The sequence below is a fragment of the Macaca nemestrina genome, chromosome 1, assembly GCF_043159975.1.
Source record: "Macaca nemestrina isolate mMacNem1 chromosome 1, mMacNem.hap1, whole genome shotgun sequence".
Taxonomy (NCBI): Eukaryota; Metazoa; Chordata; class Mammalia; order Primates; family Cercopithecidae; genus Macaca; species Macaca nemestrina.
In genome coordinates, this window is record NC_092125.1 from 105,544,024 (window position 1) to 105,569,257 (window position 25,234).

The 25,234-nt window shown below is 43.6% G+C and overlaps 1 protein-coding gene and 1 non-coding gene across 31 annotated transcripts in view; both read right to left on the reverse strand.

The window, feature by feature from the left end:
• LOC105497966 (ubiquitin associated protein 2 like) overlaps nucleotides 1-25,234 on the reverse strand; it is a 56,123-nt gene that overhangs the window by 9,691 nt on the left and 21,198 nt on the right. For all 30 annotated transcript variants that reach the window (XM_011769573.2, XM_011769572.2, XM_011769574.2 and 27 more), the window contains exons 9-24: nucleotides 20,446-20,498; nucleotides 18,720-18,805; nucleotides 15,634-15,805; nucleotides 12,778-12,976; nucleotides 10,842-11,119; nucleotides 10,505-10,677; nucleotides 7,710-7,899; nucleotides 6,913-6,967; nucleotides 6,478-6,652; nucleotides 6,043-6,115; nucleotides 4,529-4,724; nucleotides 4,353-4,441; nucleotides 2,746-2,799; nucleotides 1,749-1,830; nucleotides 660-877; nucleotides 72-177 (exon numbers count right to left, since the gene is read on the reverse strand). In XM_011769573.2, the coding sequence (XP_011767875.1) occupies nucleotides 72-177; nucleotides 660-877; nucleotides 1,749-1,830; nucleotides 2,746-2,799; nucleotides 4,353-4,441; nucleotides 4,529-4,724; nucleotides 6,043-6,115; nucleotides 6,478-6,652; nucleotides 6,913-6,967; nucleotides 7,710-7,899; nucleotides 10,505-10,677; nucleotides 10,842-11,119; nucleotides 12,778-12,976; nucleotides 15,634-15,805; nucleotides 18,720-18,805; nucleotides 20,446-20,498 (2,199 nt within the window). The remainder of the gene's footprint in view (nucleotides 1-71; nucleotides 178-659; nucleotides 878-1,748; nucleotides 1,831-2,745; nucleotides 2,800-4,352; nucleotides 4,442-4,528; nucleotides 4,725-6,042; nucleotides 6,116-6,477; nucleotides 6,653-6,912; nucleotides 6,968-7,709; nucleotides 7,900-10,504; nucleotides 10,678-10,841; nucleotides 11,120-12,777; nucleotides 12,977-15,633; nucleotides 15,806-18,719; nucleotides 18,806-20,445; nucleotides 20,499-25,234) is intronic.
• On the reverse strand, nucleotides 1,916-2,051 carry LOC112429534 (small nucleolar RNA SNORA58). The gene has a single exon (XR_003021826.1). It is a non-coding gene; the product is annotated as a small nucleolar RNA SNORA58 (small nucleolar RNA).

The following is a 25,234-nucleotide window of genomic DNA, read 5'->3' on the forward strand; positions in this document are numbered from 1 at the left end:
AGTCTTCCTCCCTGAAATTTATCTAATAACACCCCACAGATACCACCGAGCCAGGGACAAGGTCAGCTTACCAGTGTTGTATCCATGAGACCCATATCCACTCGGCTGTTGGAAAGGGGTGGCCGATGCATTCACACTGACATTCACACCATGCTGCTTGGAAGAGGTAGGAGCCACCTAAAGAGCAAAAAGGCCAGACTTGCAGTGACGTGGCAGCAGAATACCATCTGTCCCACTTGTCCTGCTCCAGGTACTGGACATTCAGATGGCTACCTATCCTGATGCAGGTTGACCACAGCTTGCTTAGTGAAATTAGCTCCTTACTAACCGTTCTAGAATCTACTAATGAAGTCAAGAATTGATAGTTTGGAGGAAGAAAAAGGGACAATGGCAGCAGGGAATGAATGAATCTGAGTGAAGCAAAGCTGTATGGTATCATATTCTCCCTTTGGCAAATTCTAAGACTAGGCAATCCCTATCCTAATTCCACCAATTCCAGCCCCATTCCCCCATCACCCTGCACCAGGCCAAAAACAGGCCAGAGGTGGAAACTGTTCCTCCTCATCCATTATTGAAGTCATTGATCCTTAAAAGCAGCTAGAATAGTGTCCAGGGCTAAGATCCTTCACCACAAGGAGTGACCAAAGCCAGGTACTCACAGGGAACACAGCAGGCCCATACTGGAAGGTGCTGGGGAGGCCCGGGACCCCTGTATAGTATGGCAGGCTGGTGTAACTGTAGCCAGGAGGCAGCGCCGGGTTCAGGAATGTCTGCTGCGTGGTATGGTGAGTCTGCGTCTGGTTCTGTTGGGGTTGGGCCAAGGTTGTGGCCGGGGCTGGGGAGGAGGCATCCCCACGGCCGAACTTTGTGAGGTCACCTGTGACAGGAGAGGCTAAATGTACCTGCCTCTTTCACCCCAATACCAATGCAGAATTACCTCTTCTGGTTTCACATGATTCCAGGAGATCCTGTTCAAAGACTATTAAAGTTCAATTCCTTGAATTACATTTCTGAGTGGCTCCAATTAGTGTTGCTCAGCATATACTGAGCACAGTTGCTGTAAGTCAAGGACTAGTGTTGAATAACTGTGCAATGCTATGGCAGGGACAGGCTCCTGGAATAAGGCACCTGCACAATTTCTCTGCCCACTTGTGTTCTCTTTCATCTTCCCCCTTCTTCCCTCCCCTCTTCTCCTCCATGAGGAATACCCCATGCTGGACTTGAAAGACAATGATGGATCAGGGAAAATGGTAAGTCAATGAGGACAATGATAGGTCAGGTAAAAGAAGAAGGCCCCAGACCTAGCAAGGCAGTGAGATTGCCACTGTGAGTAGCATAAAGGGGCAGAGATGAGCAGAGAAGACCACATCGACCACTGTACTTCCTGGAAAAAGCTAGCAAATGGCTTGAAACTAAGTCAAGATATCGCTTTTTTGGAGATGGGGTCTTGCTATGTTGCCCAGGCTGGTCTTGAACTCCTGGGCTCAAGCAATTCTCCCACCTTGGCCTCCCAAGTAGCTGAGACTACAGGTGTGTGCTACCATGCCTGGCTAAGATATCATCTAGAAATCACAGGGAGACAACAGAAAGTGGGATGAATAGGAAAAGCCACGACATGCCCAACTTTAGCAGGATTTTGAATCTACCAATCCTGATTTATCACATTCCTTCTTGCTACCAATCAGGTTTCTGCCATCAATCCCAACACTATCTCCCTTTTTATTTATTTAGTCCCATCCCAATCCTACCAGAATAAGGGTTGCTGGCCAGGCTACCATCCCTCCCAGTCAGCGGAGTAGTGGGTGTGGGAAATGGGATGCTGTAGTAATCCTAGAAAAGAGGGAAAAAAAGAGCAGACATTCAATGTCACTCATTCCCCAGCATGAGTATTATTTCCACAGAGGAAAGAACAGAAGAATGTGAGAGTTGTGCAATTTATCCAGTCACTAATTAAGCTGGCTAGAGTTAGCACAAACTCCACATTACTCTTGCATACACTGTCCCCCTTGCCTGGCCATGAGCACAGTCAGGCAAGGTCTACGGGTATGCCCACTTGAGAATATGTCAAAGTCCATGAGGACCAATATTTTCAGCACTTTAGATGTCATCCCTATCAGTTTATACCAAGCTTATTCTACTGAGAAAACAGATCATTCTGTAATTTAAAGTGACTGGGACAAACAAAAAGCACCCTGAGTGCTCCAGATTACTTTACTAGGCTATAGATTAGGTTAAATGGCATTTACTAAGATGCCACAACTCTGATTTAAAAAAAGAAGAAAAAAGGCTGGGTGCGGCAGCTCACGCCTGTAAGCTCAGCACTTAGGGAGGCAGAGGCAGGTGGATCACAAGGTCAGGAATTCAAGACCAGCCTGGCAAAGATGGCGGAACCTCATCTCTACTAAAAATACAAACAAAAAATTAGCCAGGGGTGGTGGCGGGCCCCTTTAATCCCAGCTACTCGGGAGGCTGAGGCTTTGACCCAGGTGGCAGAGGTTGCAATGAGCCAAGATGACGCCACTGCACTCCAGCTTGAGAGACAGAGTGAGACTCTGTCTTTAAAAAAAAAAAAAAAAGTTATCTTCTATTGGAAACCCTCCCCAAAATCCCGATATTCTAATATGCCTTAGATCAGAGTGTATGGAGGGCTGGGATGGGAAAGAGCTATGTCTGTGACTGAGGTAATTCTCCCAACACTAATTTTAAGACTACTTTATTTTCCAAAGCTCTATCCCACATACTCACCAATGGAAATCTTGTCTGAAGCATCTGCAAGTCATCATAACCATATACTTGTGGCTGAAAGATACAGATATATAGCAATAACAGGAACTGGTCATGATGTTAGCAAACTAAGGAGCCAAGAGACAAGCTAATTCAACAGAATATTCATCCTCATTCTGGGTTAGAACAGGACACGGATTATTTCCTTCAATTTTATTTAAGGAAAAAGCAGTAAAGTACAAAGAGATTAAATGATTCATGAAAGGTCTTGAAGCTTTCCTTGAGCTAAATACTACTGATTCTAGTAGGCTGGCTTCTTGATACCAATAGAGTAGACACAAAATATACATGAACAACCAGTTTTACTCTCTATTCTACAACTCTCTGTCTCTTATACTCTTCAAAATCTGGCTTAAAAATAATCTCCTCCATAAAGAATATTTTACTTTTCTCCAATTTCAGGGTTTTAAGGTAGTGACTACACATTAAAAATGTGTAACTGTGTTATTTGGATGTGTCAGCAGTATAATATTTATCTAGACTTTGTCCATGAGGGCAGGAACAGGTATCTTTTTAAAAACTTTTTCATATACCCCTCATCTTAATAGCTACCAAATACTTGAAGGTCAAGAAGACACTAGGGCAAAAAGCTACTACTACTATCAGCCACCCACTTATTCTCAAAGTCCCAGATTGAGTCAGGAAACTTTCCTCTAACCAGGCCAGACCAGCAAACACACTCAAGAGTTACAGATTTAATCAAATCAGAGAAAATAACTCTTAGGGCCAGGAGTAGTGGCTCAGGCCTATATATAACCCCAGTTCTTTGAGAGGCTGAGGCAGGAGGACCACCTGAGCCTGGGATTTTGAGACCAGCCTAGGCAACATACGAAGACCCTGTCTCTAAAAAAAATTTTCCAAACTTAGCCAGGCATGGGGATGCACACCTGTAGTCTTAGCTACTTGGGGAGTCTGAGGTGAGAGGATTGCTTGAGCCCAGAGTTCAAGACTGCAGTGAGCTAGCTATGATTGTTTCACTGCACTCTAGCCTGGGTAAAAGAGCAAGATCTGTCTCAGAAAATAAAATAATAGTCATAATTATCTAAGACACTAAAAAGGATTCTAGATGAACATTCTGGCCTTTGGCTTCTGAGGCCCAGAAGTTGTGTTTCAAACAGGGCAGATATTCTCATCACACATATACATACATATTGTGCACACACACATGCATACATGTGTGCACCATAAACCAGAGCAGATACACAATAGATGGGTTGGCCTCAGTTTAGTCCATTAGTACTTTTTCCAAAACTGCAAAGATTAAAAACCAGTTTGATTACATGTGGCAATTCCTCATTTATTTTACATTTTAATTACAGTTGACCCTTAACACAGGTTTGAACTGCATGCTGTTTATACGTGAATCTTTTCCAACCAGACACACAGATCAAAAATACAGTCACATTTACAGAATGCAAAACCCATATACATGGATTCCACAGAGCCAACTGCAGGGCTTGAGTATGTGCAAGTTTTGGTATTCACAGGGGTCCATCTGAAGCCAGAGCTATAAAAAGAGCAGCCACAGCATCCTCACCTTTTGAAGAAGATCCTTTAGTCCCACTTACCGGGTAGGCATGTAACAGCCCTGGAGCCATAATATACGGATTAGGCAACAACGGCGGGACCCCAGGAGGGAGGTTGGGAGGAGCTTTTCCTAAAAGAGAAATTACATTTTTATCCTATCACACAATTACTTACCTCTTCCATCCCAGAGGAATGCCATCTGCTTATGCAAGACTACCTGAAGTCGTAGCAACTGAGCTTCGAGTCGAGGCTGTGACAGTGGAGTTGCTGCCTAGGCTGAGGCCCAGGCTACTGCCACTATTGAGACTGGAGGAGACGCTGACCACTGGGGGAGGTGCAGAGACTGTGCTGGATGTGGTGGAAAAAGTGCTGGAGGAAGAATGGAGATTCGCCTCACTCTCCACACTTGTGTGCTTCAAAAGGGGGAGCAGTGGAAGAGAGAAGAAGAAAAGAGATCAGCGTCACAGGTCAGGAAAAATAAGATAAGACAATCCCTCCTGCTGAATATATTATTATGTCAACTTCCTAATTAAAGAGACCAAGTAGGCAAGGTACCAAAGTACACTCTGCTAAAGTAGTTAGAAATAATCTCCAGCTACATATTCCTCAAGACTCATCTGGCATTCGAATGGTAACACACTCACTGCACATCATCATCCTGTTCAGAAAGACAGTAACGCAAATGGAGACAGATTCCTCAGAGACTAACATTGGTTCATAAAGGAACAGAGAGAGTTGAGATGTAAAAAATACATCACAGCTTTCTCTCCCCAACTTTTCTTTACTAGTTGAGACCAGTTTGTGGACTAGGAGAAAGCAAAAATTCTGATTTTACTTTTTTTTTGAGACAGGGTCCCATCTGTTGCCCAGGCTGGGGTGCAGTGGTGCAATACTGGCTCACTGCAACCTTGGCTTCCTGAGCACAAACAATCCTCCCACTTCAGCCACCTGAGTAGCTAGGACTCTATGAGTGTACCACCAGGCTTGGCCAACCTTCAAAAAATGTGTGCGGGGATGAGGTCTCACTGTATTGCTCAGGTTGGTCTCAAACTCCTGGGCTCAAGCAATCCTCCTGCCTTGGCCTCCCAAAGTCTTGGGATTACAGAGGTGAGCCACTGCACCTGGCCACAATTCTGACTTTAAACCTGAAACTGTGTATTTGAACAGAGACTCCTAAAGGAGCCTTAGCCCTCATATCTCCCAGGCTTCTGGCAAATCTGACACTTTTGTCCAAAATGGGTCCTTCCCTTTACAGGCTCAGCTTAATTCTATTAATAGTTGTTACAAATCGAAACAACAAAATTGACTCTTGGACCAAAAGCTCTCAACTGGCATCTACCTTCACAAAAATGTCCAGCCTTGCACTGATTTCTTTTCAGAACTCATGTTTGGCATACCCACGACCAAGAAAAGAGAACAGCCCTACCAGTTAGAAAGGTATGTTCTTCCAGAATTTATTAAAGCATACAAAGCCCAACTATATATTCAGTAGGCGGAAAAAGTCAGAAAGTCACTTTCAGGGCTTTTAGCAATGGCCCAGAGCTCAATGTTTAGGGATTGTTCTGCCTCTCTTGGGTTCCTAACATCCCTTTACTCGTTTTCCTGCAACTTCAAATCAATTATTTTGCCGACTCATGAAGAAATTTTCAATAATTCTCTCTTGGGACAATCTTAGGGTTGGATAGTTCTAAGTGTAAGAAAACCACACATCCCTCTCTGCATCACACTTACCAAAAGAGTGGATGTCGAAGTGCGCCCAGAAGATGTTGATGATGAAAGGGTATTCTGCTGCGTTGATAACGTGCTGTCAGAATAAAAGAGGTTGCCATCAGCCATAGTGCTATAGTTACCTGACCTAGAGCTTCAGTCAAGAACATAACAAGGAAATAAGAGATAATATGAGACACCAAGGAGGTCTGAGATCATATATATGTTAAGCACAATGCCCAGCCAGGGCTAGTCAGCAGTTAAAGCAAAAGTGGATGTTGAAAAGGGGAAAATTAAAACAAGCCTCCTCTGTCTTCACTTCCCACAGTTCTCAGGTCACCCACTTACCACAAAAGCAGGGCTAATGTGGTCTCTGCCAGGTCAAGGGAATAAGAAAGAACCAGAGAGCTCTGTTACTGCTATTCACCAACCCCAACCTCCATCCTCACCCCAAATCACCTGCTGTGTTGTGTGGTGGTAGTATTTGGAATCTCCTCACTGTGGCTCAAGCCACCCAAGGAGGATGAATGCTGATTGGTTGTCGTCAGTAAGGAAGCTGCAGATACCGTTTCATTGAGAGGGGGGATGCTAGAAGTGGAAGGTGAATCAGATTTCACTGCAGAGCCTGTAGCACCTAGAAACATAGAAAGAAGGAAGTCCACTTATCAGAAAAAAGGGAATGTCTATAAGCGGTGACTACAGTCCCAGGCTGCTCCAAAGACAAGAGGATGAGTTATTTAACAGTGGACTGTATTACGTAGAATCTTTTTTCTTTAATGCTGAGAATTACACAGCATAGGTCTCATTTGTACAATGAAGGGAACTAATGGATTATCACCATTTTAAGATAGAAAACCAGAAACGTAAGAGGGGAAAAGCCTGAAGAACACTCACCTTCAACAGATTGTGTGGTCTGTAACTGCGTGGCCTGCACAGAACTGAAGCCATTCTGGTAAAAAAAAAAACAGAAGAGCAAGAAACAGACAAACTCATGTGAATGAGGCAAGTTAGCACTGATTCAGCTTTATTTTGGTCAACAAATCTTTAGGAGAAATTCTGTAAATTAACCAAAAGGATTAATATTAATACAATGCAGACTATCCAAAAAACCAAAATACTAACAAAAATTAAACAACAGAACTGAGATATACCAACACTGTGTGACCAAAAGCAAAAGAAGGAAACCCTACAAATTGCTGAAGACACCCCAAACCTAAAACAGATAGAGGAACGGCCCAAAGTCCACATTCAGTGATTTTTGGGGAAGGATGAGTACAACAGTTCAGTCATACCACCTATTCCACTGGCAGCATCTGACAGTCACTCAACATCACCTCTGGCATATGCTGTCTCCCTCACCATGCCAGGACATAGCAAGGTGAGGTCTACTGACATGCACCCAGAAATCTGGCAATCACATCTTCCCAGAAGACAGGACAGGCACTTGAGACTGATTCTACTAGTGACAATGAATTTTTTGTACAAGAGAATGGTTTCCTGACTCATCAGTCTCCAGGTTTGCTGATAAGAACTTTTAATTCACTAATCACAGATGTGTGCCTTTTTCATATTCTCAATCACTACTTCCAAAGTTTCTTTGCACCATTTGCTGAAAAGTAAAACACTAATATTTAAGGAATTTTTGCCCACTATTCTCCTAACCAATTCCCAGGGGTTCATGAAGCCACTACCTTTGCCTGAGTCAGGTCCTTTTGGGGTGATGAAGAGATGGAGCTGGGGTACCGCCGAGTCTGTGTGGATCTCTGTTCATAAAGAGGGCCCTGAGCATTATTTTGGGAGGTATAGGTTGTCGACTGAATTGGGCCGCTCTGATAACCAGACTCCTGACTCTGGTTAGATGAAATTGTAGAGGAAGATTCACTGTAAATAATGAAGAAAAAAATCTCAGACAAACAAAATAGATCAGATCTACTGATACTAAGGAAATTGTGGAGATCTACTAGTGGAATAACTTGATTTGAATCAAGAAATTTTTCAGCAACAAGTAAAAGAATCTATCAAAATTTTCTCCTGAAGGCCGGGCGCGGTGGCTCAAGCCTGTAATCCCAGCACTTTGGGAGGCTGAGACGGGTGGATCACGAGGTCAGGAGATCGAGACCATCCTGGCTAACACAGTGAAACCCCGTCTCTACTAAAAATACAAAAACTTGGCCGGGCGAGGTGGCAGGCGCCTGTAGTCCCAGCTACTCGGGAGGCTGAGGCAGGAGAATGGCGTGAACCCGGGAGGCGGAGCTTGCAGTGAGCTGAGATCCGGCCACTGCACTCCAGCCTGGGTGACAGAGCGAGACTCCGTCTCAAAAAAAAAAAATTTTCTCCTGATAACACTAGGAATCCCTACCTTCTATAGTGCCAGAGATCTAAATTAAGAATTAATCTTAAAAACATTTAGGCTGGGTGCAGTGGCTCACGCCTGTAATCCCAGCACTTTGGGAGGCCGAGGCGGGCGGATGACGAGGTCAGGAGATCGAGACCATCCTGGCTAACACAGTGAAACCCCATCTCTATTAAAAATACAAAAAAAGTAGCCAGGCGTGGCGGGCGCCTGTAGTCCCAGCTACTTGGGAGTCTGAGGCAGGAGACTGGCAGGAACCCAGGAGGCGGAGCTTGCAGAGAGCCGAGATAGTGCCACTGCAGTCCAGGCTGGGTGACAGAACAAGACTCCGTTTCAAAAAAACAAACAAAAAAATTTTAAAAAATCTTAAAAACATCTTCAAGTCTTCAAGGAAGAAAAAAGTCCCTTGGCTCCCCCCTACATTCTGCTGTTATAAGAAAAAGTGGATCCGGAAGCTGTGGCTCATGCCTGTAATGCCAGCACTTTGGGAAGCCAAGGTGGGCAGATCACAAGGTCAGGAGATCAAGACCAGCCTGGCCAACATGGCAAAACCCCGTCTCTACTAAAAATACAAAGAACAGCCAGGCATAGTGGTGGGCGCCTGTAATCCCAGCTACTCAGGAGGCTGAGGCAGGAGAATCGCTTGAACCTGGGAGGCAGAGGTTGCAGTGAGCTGATAGTGCCATTGCACTCCAGCCTGGGTGACAAGAGCAAGACTCTGTCTCAAAATAAAAAAGAAAAAGTGGCTAAATGTCAGTATACAGGATACATTACTCTTGGCCCCTTCTATACATTCATGGACCCTAAGCACAGGAAAAGCCATCTTTTGTTCACACTCATTTTAGAGAATTCTGAATTCTAGGCTCCCTCAAGAACCATATAAGATTTGGGCCGGGCGTGGTGGCTCACGCCTGTAACCCCAACACCTTTGCAGGCCAAGGTGGGTGGATTACCTCAGGTCAGGAGTTCAAGACTGGCCTGACTGACATGGTGAAACCCCGTCTCTACTAAAAATACAAAATTAGCCAGGCATGGTGGCGCATGCCTGTAATTCCAGCTACTAGGAAGGCTGAGGCAGGAGAATTGCTTAAACCTGGGAGGCGGAGGCTACAGTGAGCAGAGATTGCGCCATTGCACTCCACCAGCCTGGGCAACAAGAGCAAAACTCTGGGCCAGGCATGGTGGCTCATGACTGTAATCCCAGCACTTTGGGAGGCTGAGGCAGACGGATCACCCGAGGTCAGGAGTTCAAGACCAGCCTGGCCAAGATGGTGAAACCCTGTCTCTACTAAGAATACAAAAATTAGCCAGGCGTGGTGGCACATGCCAGTAATCTCAGCTACTTAGGAAGCTGAGGCAGGAGAATTGCTTGAATCCGGGAGGCAGAGGTTGCAGTGAGCCGAGATCACGCCATTGCACTCCAGCCTGGCAACGAAGCAGAACTCCATCTCAGAACAAAAAACAAAAAACAAAAAAAACAAAACAAACAAACAAAAAAAAAAAAACTGGGGGCACAGTTGCTCACGCCTGTAATCCCAGCATTTGGGGGGGCCAAGGTGGGTAGATCGCTTGAGGTCATGAGTTCTAGACCAGCCTGGCCAACATGGTAAAACCCCATCTCTACTAAAAAATACAAAAATTTGCTGGTTATGGTGGTGGGCACCTGTAATCCCAGCTACTCGGGAGGCTGAGGCAGGAGAATCGTTTGAACCCGGATGGCGGAGGTTGCAGTGAGCCGAAATCGTGCCACTGCACTCCAGCCTAGGCAACAGAGTGACACTCTGTGTTTAAAAAAAAAAAAAAAAAAAAAATTTGTAGAGACAGGGACTCATTATATTGCCCAGGCTGGTCTTGAACTCCTGGCCTCAAGCAATCCTCCTGCCTTGGCCACCCAAAGTGCTGGAATTATAGGTGTGAGCCATCACATCCAGTCCCTAGGGGGCATATTTCTACCTGTTTAGTTATAGATAACCCTAATAATAATATTTTAAAGCACTCAAAGTGCTATGATTGACTATTTTCCCCCAGCCATGCAGAGAGGCTTGGCCTCTCCAGAGTTCTAAAAATTACCCGCAGATTAAAAAAGTAGTAAAAGGTTAATAAGAGAGGTCTTATGGCTAATGTTTCCTCTACCTGGCCGTGCTGGTATACAGGCTACTTGGAGCCTGGCTTGAAGAGGCGCTCGTGGTGGGGGTGGACTCATAATCAGAAAGGACAGGCTCTGACCCAAATTGCAATGCCCCAAACTGCAGGTTTAGCCCTGAGATATCTGCTGAGCCAGGCATCTCCACAGCCAGAGCAGGAATCTATAGAGAAAGGTGAAGGAGAAGAGAAAGTAATGGCTTTAATACAACCTTACTAAAGACCAAAAAAAACTTTCCCTTTAAATTTCCAAACTTACCTTTTAATCTCAATTTCCAAGCCCCACACCCCTTGCCATAAGATGTTATCTACCTAAAAGTTTAAGTACCTTAGAAGTCAAGGAGGCTTTTTTCTTCTGCTGTTTCAGTTTCTGCTGAGCTGGCTGAGGGCTAGAGGACTGGTTGTCTGAAGATCCAGGCGACATCTGTGGAGCCGACGTGGATTTGCTTGGCAGAGGAGAAGACGGAGGTGGAGGTGCAGCTGTGGAGGTAGCCACTGCAGGTGACTTCTCCTGAAGGAACACCTCCATCATGGTTGAAGACGGGGTAAAAGCCTGGCGCTTTGTAAAGGGGCTGTGCACTGTTGAATCACTTGGGTTCTTCAAATCTGCAAGAGGAAACCCAGAATATGAAGCCAGAGATGCTGATGAATCTCAAGGAAATGCTATTATCCTGCACTAGCATCATGAATGAGGACTGTAAAAATCAGAAACTCATAAGCAGGCCCTCTTTCGGGGCTTAATCTCATTTCTATAGGTGAAAATCACTGGATTACAATTTTTTTTTTTTTTTTTTTTTTGAGATGGAGTCTCGCTCTGTCACCCAGGCTGGAATGCAATATGCAATGGCGCAATCTCAGCTCACTGCAACATCCACCTCCTGGGTTCAAGCGATTCTCTTGCCTCAGAGTAGCTGGGACTACAGGTGCGTGCCACCACGCCTGGCTAATTTTTGTGTTTTTGGTAGACACGGGATTTCAACACGTTGGCCAGGCTGGTCTCAAACTCCTGACCTCAAGTGATCCATCCGCCTCGGCTTCTCAAAGTGCTGGGATTACAGGCATGAGCCGCCGCACCTGGCCTACATCCATCCTTAAATAAAGCCTAATTAAATCAACACCATTACCCAGCCTGTGTAAGAAAGGAATGCACAAATTGTCCAAGTTTAAAGTACCGCAAGTTCTCATTTAACATCATCCATAGGTGCTTGGAAACTGGCTTTAAGCAAAAACAATGCATGGCACATCTTTGAATAACAGTTTCCTTCAACATGATTTCATTATAATGTTGATGAGGGAAAAAAAAAAAAATGGCCAGGCGCAGTGGCTCATGCCTGCAATCCCATCACTTTGGGAGGCCAAGACCAGCAGATTGTTTGAGCCCAAGAGTTCTACACACACCTGGGCAACATGGTGAAAACCCATCTCCAGAAAAAATAAAAAATTAGCCAGGCACGGTGGTACAAGCCTGAGGTCCCAGCTACTCAGGAGGCTCAAGTGGGAGGACTGCTTGAGCCCAGGAAGATGAGGCTGCAGTGAGCCAAGATAGTGCCACTGTACTCTGGTCTGGATGACAGAACGAGACCTTGTCTTATGTTTCGCAAAAAGTCGCAGTTTCCAAGAACCTATCAATGACATTAAGTGAAGACTTACTGTATAAAATCTTAAGATGGCGAAGTCTATGAACCTAAAGGCAATATGTTATTTTCAAACACTGAAGATAAATCTAAGGAGAATAATAATTAAAACCCCAATCAACAGAAGACTGCAAATATGTATATGGTTAAAATTTTTTTTTTTTTTGAGAAAAGCTAGCTACACACTAGCTCTGCAGCCCAGGCTAATGTACAGTGGTGCAAACACAGCTCACTGCAACCTCAACCTCCTGGGCTCAGGCAATTCTCCTGCCTCAGCCTCCCTAGGAGCTGGGATCACAGGTGCACACCACCACGCTCATTTAATTGAAAACGATTTTTCCTAGGCTCAGGCTGTCCTCCCACTTCAGCCTCCCAAAGTGCTAAGATTACAGGTGTAAGCTACCATGCCCAGCCTCTAAATCTGATGAGAAATATAGAGCCTCAAATTTTATTATTCCCCAACTTTCTGAATTCAGCTTATTTGATTAGGGGAAATACATGTAGGAAGGTAATCAACTAGCTTCCCCTTTTCTTCACTTCAGGACACATTCTCCACCCCCTCCCCCTGCTAGCCTCTTGACAGTAATGCTCCAATGCTTTAAAGATTCAAGTCACTTTCCATCTTCTCACCATACTGCACCAGTGATGGGGATTGTGTCGTTGAGCCCATGTCCCAAGAGGAGGTGGTGGTGCTTCCAGACTGAGAATGCTGAGCTGCCAACTGAGCCAGGGCTTGGGCAGTCTTGAATTGCTCCAAGAACTGGGAGCCCGTAGTACTGCCGCCTTTAGCTTCACCGACATCACCAAATCCTTTCCCTAACATGCTCACCTGTAGATCAATAAAGAGATGAGAGAAACCTACAGCCAGTAACCTTGTTCAGCTACTCATAAAGACACTTATCCAGACAGAGCGCCAGTATAGATCAAGCAAGTAAAGAATACTGTCACACTGGGTATACAGCGTAGTCCACTAGAGTATAGGACCTAGAGTCAGACTGTCTTAGATTGAAATCCTGGCTATGTAAGCTTGGAAAAATTATTTTTTAATCTCTCTTTGCCTCACTTTCCTCATCTGGAAATAGGAATAAAAGTAAAGCTGTATGAGGATTAAATTAAAGCACTTAATACATGCATGGCACATAGTCATCACTCAAAAAAGAGAGCCATTAAAACTATATAAGTTTTATATCATCATTACTTCCTTCTTCCTGCTTCTCAGGGATAAAATTCTGCTGACTGGAGAATTTTTTTTTTTTTTGAGACGGAGTCTCACTCTGTTGCCCAGGCTGGAGAGAAGTGGCGCTATCTCAGCTCACTGCAAGCTCCGCCTCCCGGGTTCACGCCATTCTCCTGCCTTAGCCTCCCGAGTAGCTGAGACTACAGGCACCGGCCACCACACCCAGCTAATTTTTTGTATTTTTAGTAGAGACAGGGTTTCACTGTGTTAGCCAGGATGGTCTCCATCTCCTGACCTCGTGATCCACCCGCCTCGGCCTCCCAAAGTGCTGGGATTATAGGCGTGAGCCACCGCACCCGGCCAAAAATTTTTAAATCAACCAATAAAATTAACATAAATGTAATGTAAGATTTTACTTTAGCCATTAAGGTCCTTGCCCTTCTCATTAAAAAAACTCAAAAGAAACAACAACTAAGTGGAGCCTCATCTCGATGCTGCTAATAACTAGCACAGAGGCAAAAAGGAAAAGTTAAAGGGCATCCCAACTTCTACACTAGACAATCAAGTAACGAATCAGTATGATTTGATTGTTTTCTCCATGTACATACAAGTTCTAAAGGGTAATCACTGCGCCGAATGCAGTGGCTCACACCTGTAATCCCAGCACTTTGGGAGGCTGAGGCGGGCGGATCACCTCAGGTCAGGAGTTTGAAACCAGCCTGACCAACATGGTGAAACCCTGTCTCTACTAAAAATACAAAATTAGCCGAGCGTGGTGGCGGGCACCTGTAACCCCAGCTACTCAGGAGGCTGAGGCAGGAGAATTGCTTGAACCCAGGAGGCGGAGGTTGGGTGAGCCGAGATCGCACCATTGCACTCCAGCCTAGGCAACAAGAGTGAAACTCTGTCTCTAAATAAATAAATTTAAAAAAATTTTTTTAGAGAAAGGGTTTCATTCTGTCACCCAGGCTGGAGTACAGTGACGAGCTCATAGCTCACTATAGTCTTGAACTCCTAGTCTCAAGCAATCTTCCCACTTTAGCCTCCAGAGTAGCTGAGACTACAAGAGCGTGTCACTGTCCCCAGATGAAAATGTCTTTTTGATATCAAAAGTCTGATTTCGTTGTAAATTTTCATAATTCCAGACATTAAGAGGGCAATTAACAATTAAGAGACATAGATCACATAACCACATTTTCCAGTCATTTATCTTAAGGGTTGGTAGTTATTTCTTGATCTTCATTACACCTTCTTACAATCTTGGTGCTATTTTCTTTCCTCTTTTTCTACTTAATCCCAACACTTCTCTCCATTTCCCTTCTCTCACCTCTTCTCACCTGTTACCTTTCAGATGTGGCAGGACGTTGACCACCAAATTACTAAGTTAACACACACAAAAAACATTTTAAGACAACAGTTAAAAACTGACCGAGTTCTGAATTAGTAGCTAGCTTGGCAGTTTTCTAGTTAAACTAATTACTCTAACTGGAAAAATAAAATTATATGCACACACGGTCTGCTTACCTCTTACAACTTTAGTATCCCTCCATCAAAAAATAGACAGGAGAGAAAAAGAGAAAAAAAGAAAAAGCAGTACTTCTTAGGACTCACTGACTATGAGAAAACTGGTACTTGCAGCATCTTTGTTTAGTTTAAATGATTCCTTTGATGTAGTTAATGACCTTGAATGTTTTAAATGCTCTGAGTCAACAAGTAATGTGCCATAAATGTTCTAAGTTATTCATAATACCACTACTGAAACCACACTTGTATAGCCACCTTTGGGGAGACAGAAAGGACTAGCACTTTTATCTCCACTTACGTAGAAACGGAGACACAGCTAGTAAGCGGCAGAAATGGGAAGACCATAGGTGTCTGGAGGCCTTGTCTACAAATATCTGGTTTAAGTAAATACAGAAGACAAATTCTGCCCCATCAAGAAATGGGGACCTGCTACAATCTCCCATCAGAGTTTAATGAGGGCTGCAAAAGGATTAAAATGAATTGACAAGTTTATGTCACTGATTTTCTCTCAAGAGTAATGGCAAATAGTATTCATTCAGCACAATGAGTAGTCAATAAATGATGTTAACTTATTCTTGTAAGAATACTCAGTCTGTCCAGAACTAAGTCCTCTCTTAGAGCTATCCCCTATTACCCAACTCAAACATCTCTACATCCAAGTCTGCTTAAGAAAACAAAGAGGATGCTTCACCTACCAAAAACCTGACTATCTTTGGAAAGAACCACGTATGTGTGTTAGGATTAGCAGGAAGGTTTGATTAGGACAAACCATGTTTCCTACTCACCATACTGTGATGAGAAAATGTGTTCCCTGAAGCAGGCTGTGATATGGCAGTCTGCTTCGAATTACTGAACACCAGAGGCTGGGCCAGAGAAGGAGCCTGAGACGGATCCAGATTAGATGAATCATTCTCCATTGTAGATGGTGTCTTCCCCAGCAGAACAGCAAGGTCAATTCTAGTGGGGAAGGGAAGGGATCTTGATGAATAATGACTAAACATGCTAACATTCCCCAACACTCAAATCAGATTAGATCAAAATGAAGCCACTTGCTAGGGCTTCTAGCCCTTTTAGGGCTCAAACACAAAGCCTTGAAATGCTTAATTTCCCAAAATAACTGATGCATAAGAGCCACTATAGTATATAGCTGAATTCCACTGATGTTGCCAATAATAATGATTAATTTTTTAAGTTATTAATTTAATGAAATATCAAAAAAAAATTTTTTTTTTGAGACAGAGTCTCTCTCTGTCACCCAGGCTGGAGTGCAGGGGCTGGAGTGCAGTGGCACTCGGCTCACTGCAAGCTCTGCCTCCCAGGTTCACGCCATTCTTTGGCTCAGCCTGTAGCTGGGACTACAGACACCTGCCACCACGCCTGGCTAATTTTTTATTTTATTTTATTTTTAGTAGAGATGGGGGTTTTACTGCGTTAGCCAGGATGGTCTCAATCTCCTGACCTCGTGATCTGCCCACCTTGGCCTCCCAAAGTGCTGGATTACAGGTGTGAGCCACCGCGCCTGGCCTCAAATGCTAGTTTTAATGCGGCAGCTCAATAACTGAGCCAAAACTTAGAAGTACTTATCCATGATTTTTATACCGAATACCTGTCATTACCAATTCCTAAAATAGAAAATCATATACCAGAACACTGGAATATTCAAATGGCTTTAGAACAGGGCAAGTTTGGAAGATATTTTTTCCCGCAATTTTCGTAAAATTTCAAAAGTTACCTGTGGTATAATATATACTTGAGCTTTGCCTTGTTCCCGGCACAGAGCTCCTAAAACATTTAGAACTTCCTAAGTGATAGTATCCTTTGTTATTCATAACACACTTCTTTCAACCATACCTGAATTTACGCTAATGAGGTAGCCCAGGGTGGGGCCCCAGATAGCTTCAGGATGAGGGCTGGTCACTAGAAAGACCAGATAAGGCTGGGCACGGTGGCTCACACCTGTAATCCCAGCACTTTGGGAGGCCGAGGCAGATGGATTAGTTGAAGTCAGGAGTTTCAGACTGGCCTGGCCAACATGGTAAAACCCTACTAAAAATACAAAAATTAGCCAGGCGTGGTGGTGGGTGCCTATTATCCCAGCTACTCAGGAGGCTGAGGCAGGAGAATCGCTTGAACCTGGGAGGCAAAGGTTGCAGTGAGCCAAGATTGTGCCACTGCACTCCAGCCTGGGCAACAGAGTGAGACTGTCTCAAAAAGAGAAAGACCAGGTAAGAGGGTTGGAACTTTCAGAAGCCCCTCCCAATCCCACCAAATTCCAGGGGTGTAGGGGAGGTGGCTATTAAGTCTAATCACCAATGGCCAATGATTTAATCAATCATGCCTAGGTAATAAAACTCGTAACAATAAGATTTGGAGAGCTTCAGGATACCTGCAGAAGTCAAGGAAGGTGTGTGTGCCCCACCCACACACCCATTCATACTTTGCCCTGTGCATTTCTTCCACTTGGCTGTTCCTGAGTTGTACCTTTACAATAAACCAGTAATGGGCCAGGTGCAGTGGCTCACACCTGTAATCCCAGCACTCTGGGAGGCAGAGGTGGGTGGATCACCAGAGGTCAGGCTGGCCAATATGGTGAAATGTCGCCTCTACTAAAAATGAAAAATTAGCTGGGCATAGTGGTGCATGCCTGTAATCCCAGCTACTTGGGAGGCTGAGGCAGAAGAATGGCTTGAACCCAGGAGGTGAAGGTTGCAGTGAGCCAAGATCACGCCACTGCACTCCAGCCTGGGTGACAAAGCAAGACTCCATCTCAAAAACAAAACAGTAATGGCAAGTAAAACTCCTGAGTTCACAGTCATTCCAGTGAGTCATCAAACTTGCTAAGGGGGTGATGGGAACCTCCAAATTTGTAGCTGGCTGGCAGAACCTCTGAAGCTGAGGCAGTCTTGTGGAACTGAGCCTTCAACTTGTGGGGTCTGCACTAACTCTGGGTAATGTCAAACTGAATTTTTGAGCTATCAGGCCCAGGTCTAGAAAAAATCCAAGAAGTTTCCAGGGAACTAAAAATATTCCCTGAAGAGTGTATCTCCTACCACTGATCCCTAGAGATTCAAATTCTAAAATGTTTATTAGCTGGATCCTGCTGATCCAAAGGAAAAAAGCGACCATTATAGTCAGAGGGCTCAGAGAACAGGAGAAGAAACTACTGAACGGTTCTAAAAAATTCAGAAATAAATGAAAACATTTCCACTTTTGGCTCTTCTTTCCCTGACTTACTTCAAGACAAGTTATATACTCAATGCTGGTGATATGAAAGGCTGATCTTTGTAATTAAAGTGCTATTTGTGGGGAGAATCAACTTTAAAATTGTAACATATAAACTTCCATTCAGTAGATTAACTAGTACTAAGTTTTAGAAGTCTTTCCATCAACTGGCCGGGCACGGTGGCTCACGCCTGTAATCCCAGCCACTTTGGGAGGCAGAGGTGGGCAGATTACCTGAGGTCAGGAGTTCGAGACCAGCCTGGTCAACATGGTGAAACACCATCTCTACTAAAAATAGAAAAATTAGCCAGGCGTGGTGGCACATGCCTATAATCTCAGCTACTCGGGAGACTGAGGCGGGAGAATTGCTTGAGCCCAGGAGGCAGAGGTTGCAGTGAGCCGAGATCGTGCCACTGCACTCTAGACTGGCTGACAGAGTAAGACTCTATCTCAAAAAAAAAAAAAAAAAAAAAAAAAAAAAAAAAAAAAAAAAAAAAAAGAAGTCTCTCCATCAACTTAAGAGGAATGTAATGTAATTTGGTTATTATTATTACTGACACCATGGGAGTTTACAAAGGCCAGTGCCACTCCTCCTTACAGTTAGCAGATATGTTTAAAGAAATGGTAATAAATTTTACTGCACACTTGCCTCTGACCAGCAGTGATTGTCACATTCTCCGCAGGCAGAGGCACTGAAGACACGTTAGAGGCAGTGAAGATCTTGGTCTCAGAAAGCTGGAAAACAGAGGGATTAGTCACTCTTGGTGTCAAGGATGCTACAGTCAGAAACTTGGCATAGATAAGGGGAATTAAACATCAAGAAAAAGTGAAAGCCCTATAAAGAGAAAACTATCTACCCTGAGGAATCCTGAATGGATTGACTTTCAAGCCGTTCAATATATCCTCAATGGTTTTAGCCAAAGAAAGAGTAGAACCAAGGAACCCAGTAAAATATAGTGGAGTCACATGATCATATGCATACTGAGCTTACAGGGATGCTAGACATAAAAAAAAAAAAGAAAAGAAAATCCCTCTATATTTTCCCATTACAGTTCCTAATTCCCACCTCTACCCAAAGCACACTTGTATTCTACTACTCCCTTCACAGCTCCACCCCTCCCAAAGAAAGATCATAACCAAGATGAAGAAATAAATAAAAGAAGTTCATTTTTGGCTTTTGAGCAGTAAGGGCCCAAGTACTGGTGAATTAAGGTTTTTTTCGAAGATCATTTTAACTAGATGTTATTTTTACCTTAATATTTGACTTTGTGACATCTAGTCTTTCCACTATTAAGGCATTAAACTTAGGTAAGCAAATGTAGGGATTAACTTTTCCTACTATTCAAAAGTTGATTTGGGTTTCGGTTTTATTTCTTGATTAAAATCGCTAAAGCACAGAGAATCCACTCTCCCCTTAATACCCAACACCATGTATCATTCTCTGAAAGTTGCTTAAGCAGACAAGCCAAATCTCAGAAAGGAACATAATTTGCCCATTTTCACAAAGCAGTCTAGTTCGTTGATTATACAATAGAAAATAATCACCCTGTGATGCTGATGCCTCTGAAATTTAAAAAACCCAGAACTGGCAACCAAAACAGTCTTCACGTCATTTCCTCTTATCACAAAAGCTGTCTTGCCTAACTACGCGAAAGTATAGAAAAGTACACAGATTAAAAATGTTAAAACAAGAGTTTATCCACGATCAATGAAAACCATAATTCATAGCAAAAGCTTGACTGTGACCAGGAATCAGCAAAATTCTTACTCAGGTAGTATTCAAATGAATTCATAGAGCTTGTTTACGTGCCACCCATCTATGAGGCTTCCAAGTTGAGTCAAGCTGGCAGATAGCTTGACAGATATTTATCTCAATCACAATTATACAGTTGGGCTTCAAATAAATACAAGGGTTCCAGAGTCAACCAGATTACAAGTTTGAGGATTTGGTACCACAACACTAGCTTTGTATCCACTGCCAATCCATTACAGGACCTTAAAGGAAATACTTAAAAGCACCAAGTAGTCATGTACCACCAGCAGCTGTTACTCAATGCACTACCTGCCTAACTCCACTTCTGGTGCCCTACCCAACCACCAATCTCTTCCTGGGATAAATCCGACAATCAGATATTGGACTTACACAAGTGCACTTGCCCTTTCCATAGTGTGGTTCCACAGAGTCCTGTTCATGCCCAGTCTCCTTCATATAACATATGTGAAATGTTCTGGCTCAGAACACTATTTTGGATGTAAAAGTTTTGGGTCAGAATCTTAAGGGTGAATTTTGAGGGGTAGAAACATACCCATTTTCTATCCCTAAACAACACTTAGGGATAGAAGGCATTAGTGAGGAATGACCTGGGAATACCTACATCTTCATTCCAATCTTCAGTCCCCCACTCCTCTGTTGCAGTCCTCCACGCACCTGAGAATAAAGAAAAATACTGAAGTAACTTCACTATTAAACGCCAGTACAAAACATGTGTAGAAAACATCAACGTATTACTTTTTTTGGCTGCCAAAAGTATGACTAAAATTTAGTAATCAGAAGAAGGCCAGGTGCGGTGGCTCATGCCTGTAATCCCAGTACTTTGGGAGGCCGAGGTGGGTGGATCACTTGAGGTCGGGAGTTCCAGACCAGCCTGACCAACGTGGCGAAACCCTATTTTTTTTTTTTTTTTGAGACAGAGTCTCGCTCTGTCGCCCAGGCTGGAGTGCAGTGGCGCCATCTCGGCTCACTACAAGCTCCGCCTCCCAGGTTTATGCCATTCTGCTGCCTCAGCCTCCTGAGTAGCTAGGACTACAGGCGCCCGCCACCACACCCGGCTAATATTTTGTATTTTTAGTAGAGATGAGGTTTCACCATGGTCTCGATCTCCTGACCTCGTGATCCGCCCGCCTCGGCCTCCCAAAGTGCTGGGATTACAGGCGTGAGTCACCACGCCTGGCCTGGCGAAACCCTATTTCTACTAAAAATACAAAAATTAGCCAGGCGTCGTGGCGCATGCCTGTAATTCCAGCTACTCAGGAGGCTGAGGCAGAAGAATGGCTTGAACCTAGGAGGTGGAGGTTGCAGTGAGCCGAGATCGCGCCATTGCACTCCAGCCTGGGCAACAAGAGTGAAACTCTGTCTTAAAACAAACAAACAAAAACAAAACAAAACAAAAATAAATTCTTGGGCTTCAAAGATAGGGAAAGACTCTTTAGAAAGGCATACCTCAGAGTACCAGGGTTTTAACAAGATTATGATTTCACAGCTACTTTCAGTTTTTGTTATAAAGCAGGGATGGGGGTTGGGGGCGGCAGACAGACAACCACCTAATGCTCGAAGCAATATCTTTAAGGCCCTCAGGTCGATTTAGTGGTCAATTCAGTGAAACGGCAGCAACCAATTTAAACCATAACATGCAAACTACACCTCTTTATCTAGTATAAGACAAAAAAAACTGCAGGCAGTCTGAAGGATAGTAGCACTGATAGAGAAACACAAATGGTTACCACCTAATAGTGAAAGAGCAGTGAAGAAGGGTGGGTTTGAAACCCAAACTGAGGGCACTGAAAACTATCTGCTATGAGAATTGGATTAAAAATGCATACTCAGCAGAAGTCAAGTTTATAGATCTTATTGGTTTAACTATATAAGAAAAGCCCCATATAGAGCTGTTCTCTTCAAAAGATAATGAACAAGACTGAAAAATCAAGTATCAATGATATTGTCCTAACCCTACTCATATAGAACTTGAAATCTGGCCAGGCGCGGTGGCTCAAGCCTGTAATCCCAGCACTTTGGGAGGCCGAGACGGGCAGATCACAAGGTCAGGAGATCGAGACCATCCTGGCTAACACGGCGAAACCCCGTCTCTACTAAAAACACAAAAAAAATTAGCCGGGCGAGGTGGCGGCGCCTGTGGTCCCAGCTACTCGGGAGGCTGAGACAGGAGAATGGCGGGAACCCGGGAGGCGGAGCTTGCAGTGAGCTGAGATCTGGCCACTGCACTCCAGCCTGGGTGACAGAGCGAGACTCCGTCTCAAAAAAAAAAAAAAAAAGAACTTGAAATCTGACCTGCTGTGGTCAAGGCACAGACAATCGGAGTATACACTCTCCTTGTGTTTGTTGGTAAACCAAAGCTGGGATACAGTTTCTACTGGAGAAATCCAAAAGCAATCAAGCCACCTTCCACATTCCTTTTTTGTGCTTCATGTATACATGTACTTTCAGAAAGAAAAAATGCCCTTTCTTAAAAAATAAGGGTGAGAATTTCTTTGAGAACCAGGACTCTTCCCTTCAGCCAAAGGCACAGTAAAAACAAGAACCTGTCTAAAGAACGGACAAGAGTACCCTTATTTTCTTGCTAGGGTAATATATATTAAATAACTCTTCAATCCTTCCCTCCTACTGGAAAAAGCTTATAAGAATGAAAAGTCTCACATTCAGATACTGCGCCACTGAAGAGAAGTATTCTAACACCACATTAGAAGTATTCTAATACAAAACCCATCTAAAATTCTTCTAAACATTGAATAATGCAAAAATCTTATTTATTAAAGGAAAATACATTCATTGTAAAGACTTTCCCAGGAAAATATTTAAATTGCACCAGGGAAATCCCAAACCACTTAATAATGACAATATTCACGAAACCAAAGTCCAATATCAGTACAGACAAGTTACAAATCAGATTATTTTCTCTTCCTTCATTGATACCACACTTTCTTCTCAATGACATCCATCTTATCCTGGCTCGATGGAATCCAAGATGAGTTAGCACTTATACACAATCCTAGAGTTAGATGTGATCTAACAGGTTATCTAATCTAAGCTCTTGATGCAAGAATTTTTTTCTGCACACTGATGACTTCAACTGGGATGGAAAGGAGGAATGTAGATACCTAACTGATATGTTCCTATTCGGGATACACGGTCATGGCTGAGGAAGAGAGATCTAAGGAAGCATTAAGGAACAGTAAAGATGGAAATGCTCTAAACAACAGACGAGGGTTTCCGTTCCATTAGCAGAAAGCAATCAGTGTAATTGTCAATTATTCATTAAGTGAACAGAAAGAAAAGTGGACACAGAAAAATGAGAGGAAAAGGCAGAAAAAGAAAAAGCAGAAAGATAGAAAAATGACCTATCCACAGATATTACAGCTCATAAAAATCTACAAAAATGTCCGGGGCAGTTAGGCACCTGGATGTATCATACCAGGAGCAGTCTCAAATTTTCGGGGATAATTTGACCCCTCAACCCCAATGAAATTAAGTCCTGAAACAAAAAAGAAAAGAAAAAACAACCAGTGAAATTTTGCTTGTAAATGAGAATGTCTGCCCAAATACATAATTCCCATTGTACCTGTGGATATTTTAAGGGTAGGTTTGGAAATTTTTTTTTTTTTTAATTTAAAGGGGAAATTGAAGTTTGCTATCAGGAAAACACAAAAAGAAACTATGCATGAAGGTATGTTAATACCATGAAATTAACAATGGCCAGGTGTGGTGGCTCACACCTGTAATCACCAGCACTTTGGGAGGCCAAGGCAGGTGGATCACTTGAGGTCAGGAGTTTGAGACCAGCCTGTCCAACATGGTGAAACCCCATCTCTACTAAAAATACAAAAATTAGCCAGGCGTGGTGGCGTGCACCTGTAGTCCCAGCTACTCAGGAGGCTGAGACATGAGAACAGATTGAACTCGGGAGGCAGAGGCTGCAATGAGCCAAGATCGCACCAATGCACTCCAGCCTGAGTGACAGAACAAGACTGTCTCAAAAAAGAAAAACAGAAAAGAAAAAAAAAAAAAAAAGAAATGAACAACAATGGGAATTCATGAAGCTATAATCAACACTTTCACACTAACAAGATGATAGTGGCATCACATTCAGCCACAAATCAGATTTCCAATTCCAGCCTTCCACATCTGCTTCCTTTTCTACTCAGTAGAAATTAACACACACACTTTACCCTTCCCTGTTTACCCAACCAGATCCTTACTGAAGACAGCTAAGGCTAAGGACTGGGACCCGATGCCTGAATTTCCATTCACAACTAAAAACAAACTTTTCAACTTCCACCATCTTACCTGCCAAAGATAAAAAGCCAAATACCCAGGAATAAGCTAGAGCTCAAAAACAGTAACTTATTTGTTATAGACTGCTACTACTGCCTCTACAAAGCCATCAATAGATGAATGAAGAGCAGTTCTAATGTCTCCAAAGTATAGTAAGTTAAACTATAACAGGACATTTTATAACTAAACAATGCAGAAATTCAAAGATACCTATAATTCAACTTCAGCCTCCACCCATGAAATACGTTAAAAATGAATTTATAAGATAGCAACTTGGCGAACAAAAAGCAGACAACATTCAGAGTCTCAGGAATAATATATTGTAGGAAAAAGGTGAGAAGCTATTTGTGCCAAAGGCTCTCCTAAAGGCCCAGAGATCACGTATCTGAGAAAGGCGACAAGGCAAATTTAAACAGGTAAGGAGTCAAAGAGCCTATTTCAGGCCCTACTCATCCCCCTTTGTAAGAGGGAAAAAAGCCTTAGGCTCTCATGTGTTAGCTCAGCCAGAATAAGACAGCTGTTCAAGCCGGGCGCGGTGGCTCACGCCTGTAATCCCAGCACTTTGGGAGGCCGAGGCGGGCGGATCACAAGGTCAGGAGATCGAGACCACGGTGAAACCCCGTCTCTACTAAAAATACAAAAAATTAGCCGGGCGCGGTTGTGGGCGCCTGTAGTCCCAGCTACTCGGGAGGCTGAGGCAGGAGAATGGCGTGAACCCGGGAGACGGAGCTTGCAGTGAGCCGAGATCGCGCCACTGCACTCCAGCCTGGGCGACAGAGCGAGACTCCGTCTCAAAAAAAAAAAAAAAAAAAAAAAAAAGACAGCTGTTCAAGAAAGTACACCAGAGTTTTCTTACTAAAATGAACTGCTCTTATTAAAAGTGGCACACGTATCCACCCCCAAACACATCTTAGGTGTATACGACAGCTTAACATATCCTTAAACATTTTTTTTTTTTTTTTTGAGACAGAGTCTCGCTCTGTCGCCCAGGCTGGAGTGCAGTGGCACGATCTCGGCTCACTGCAAGCTCCATCTGCCGGGTTTACGCCATTCTCCTGCCTCAGCCTCCTGAGTAGCTGGGACTACAGGCGCCCGCC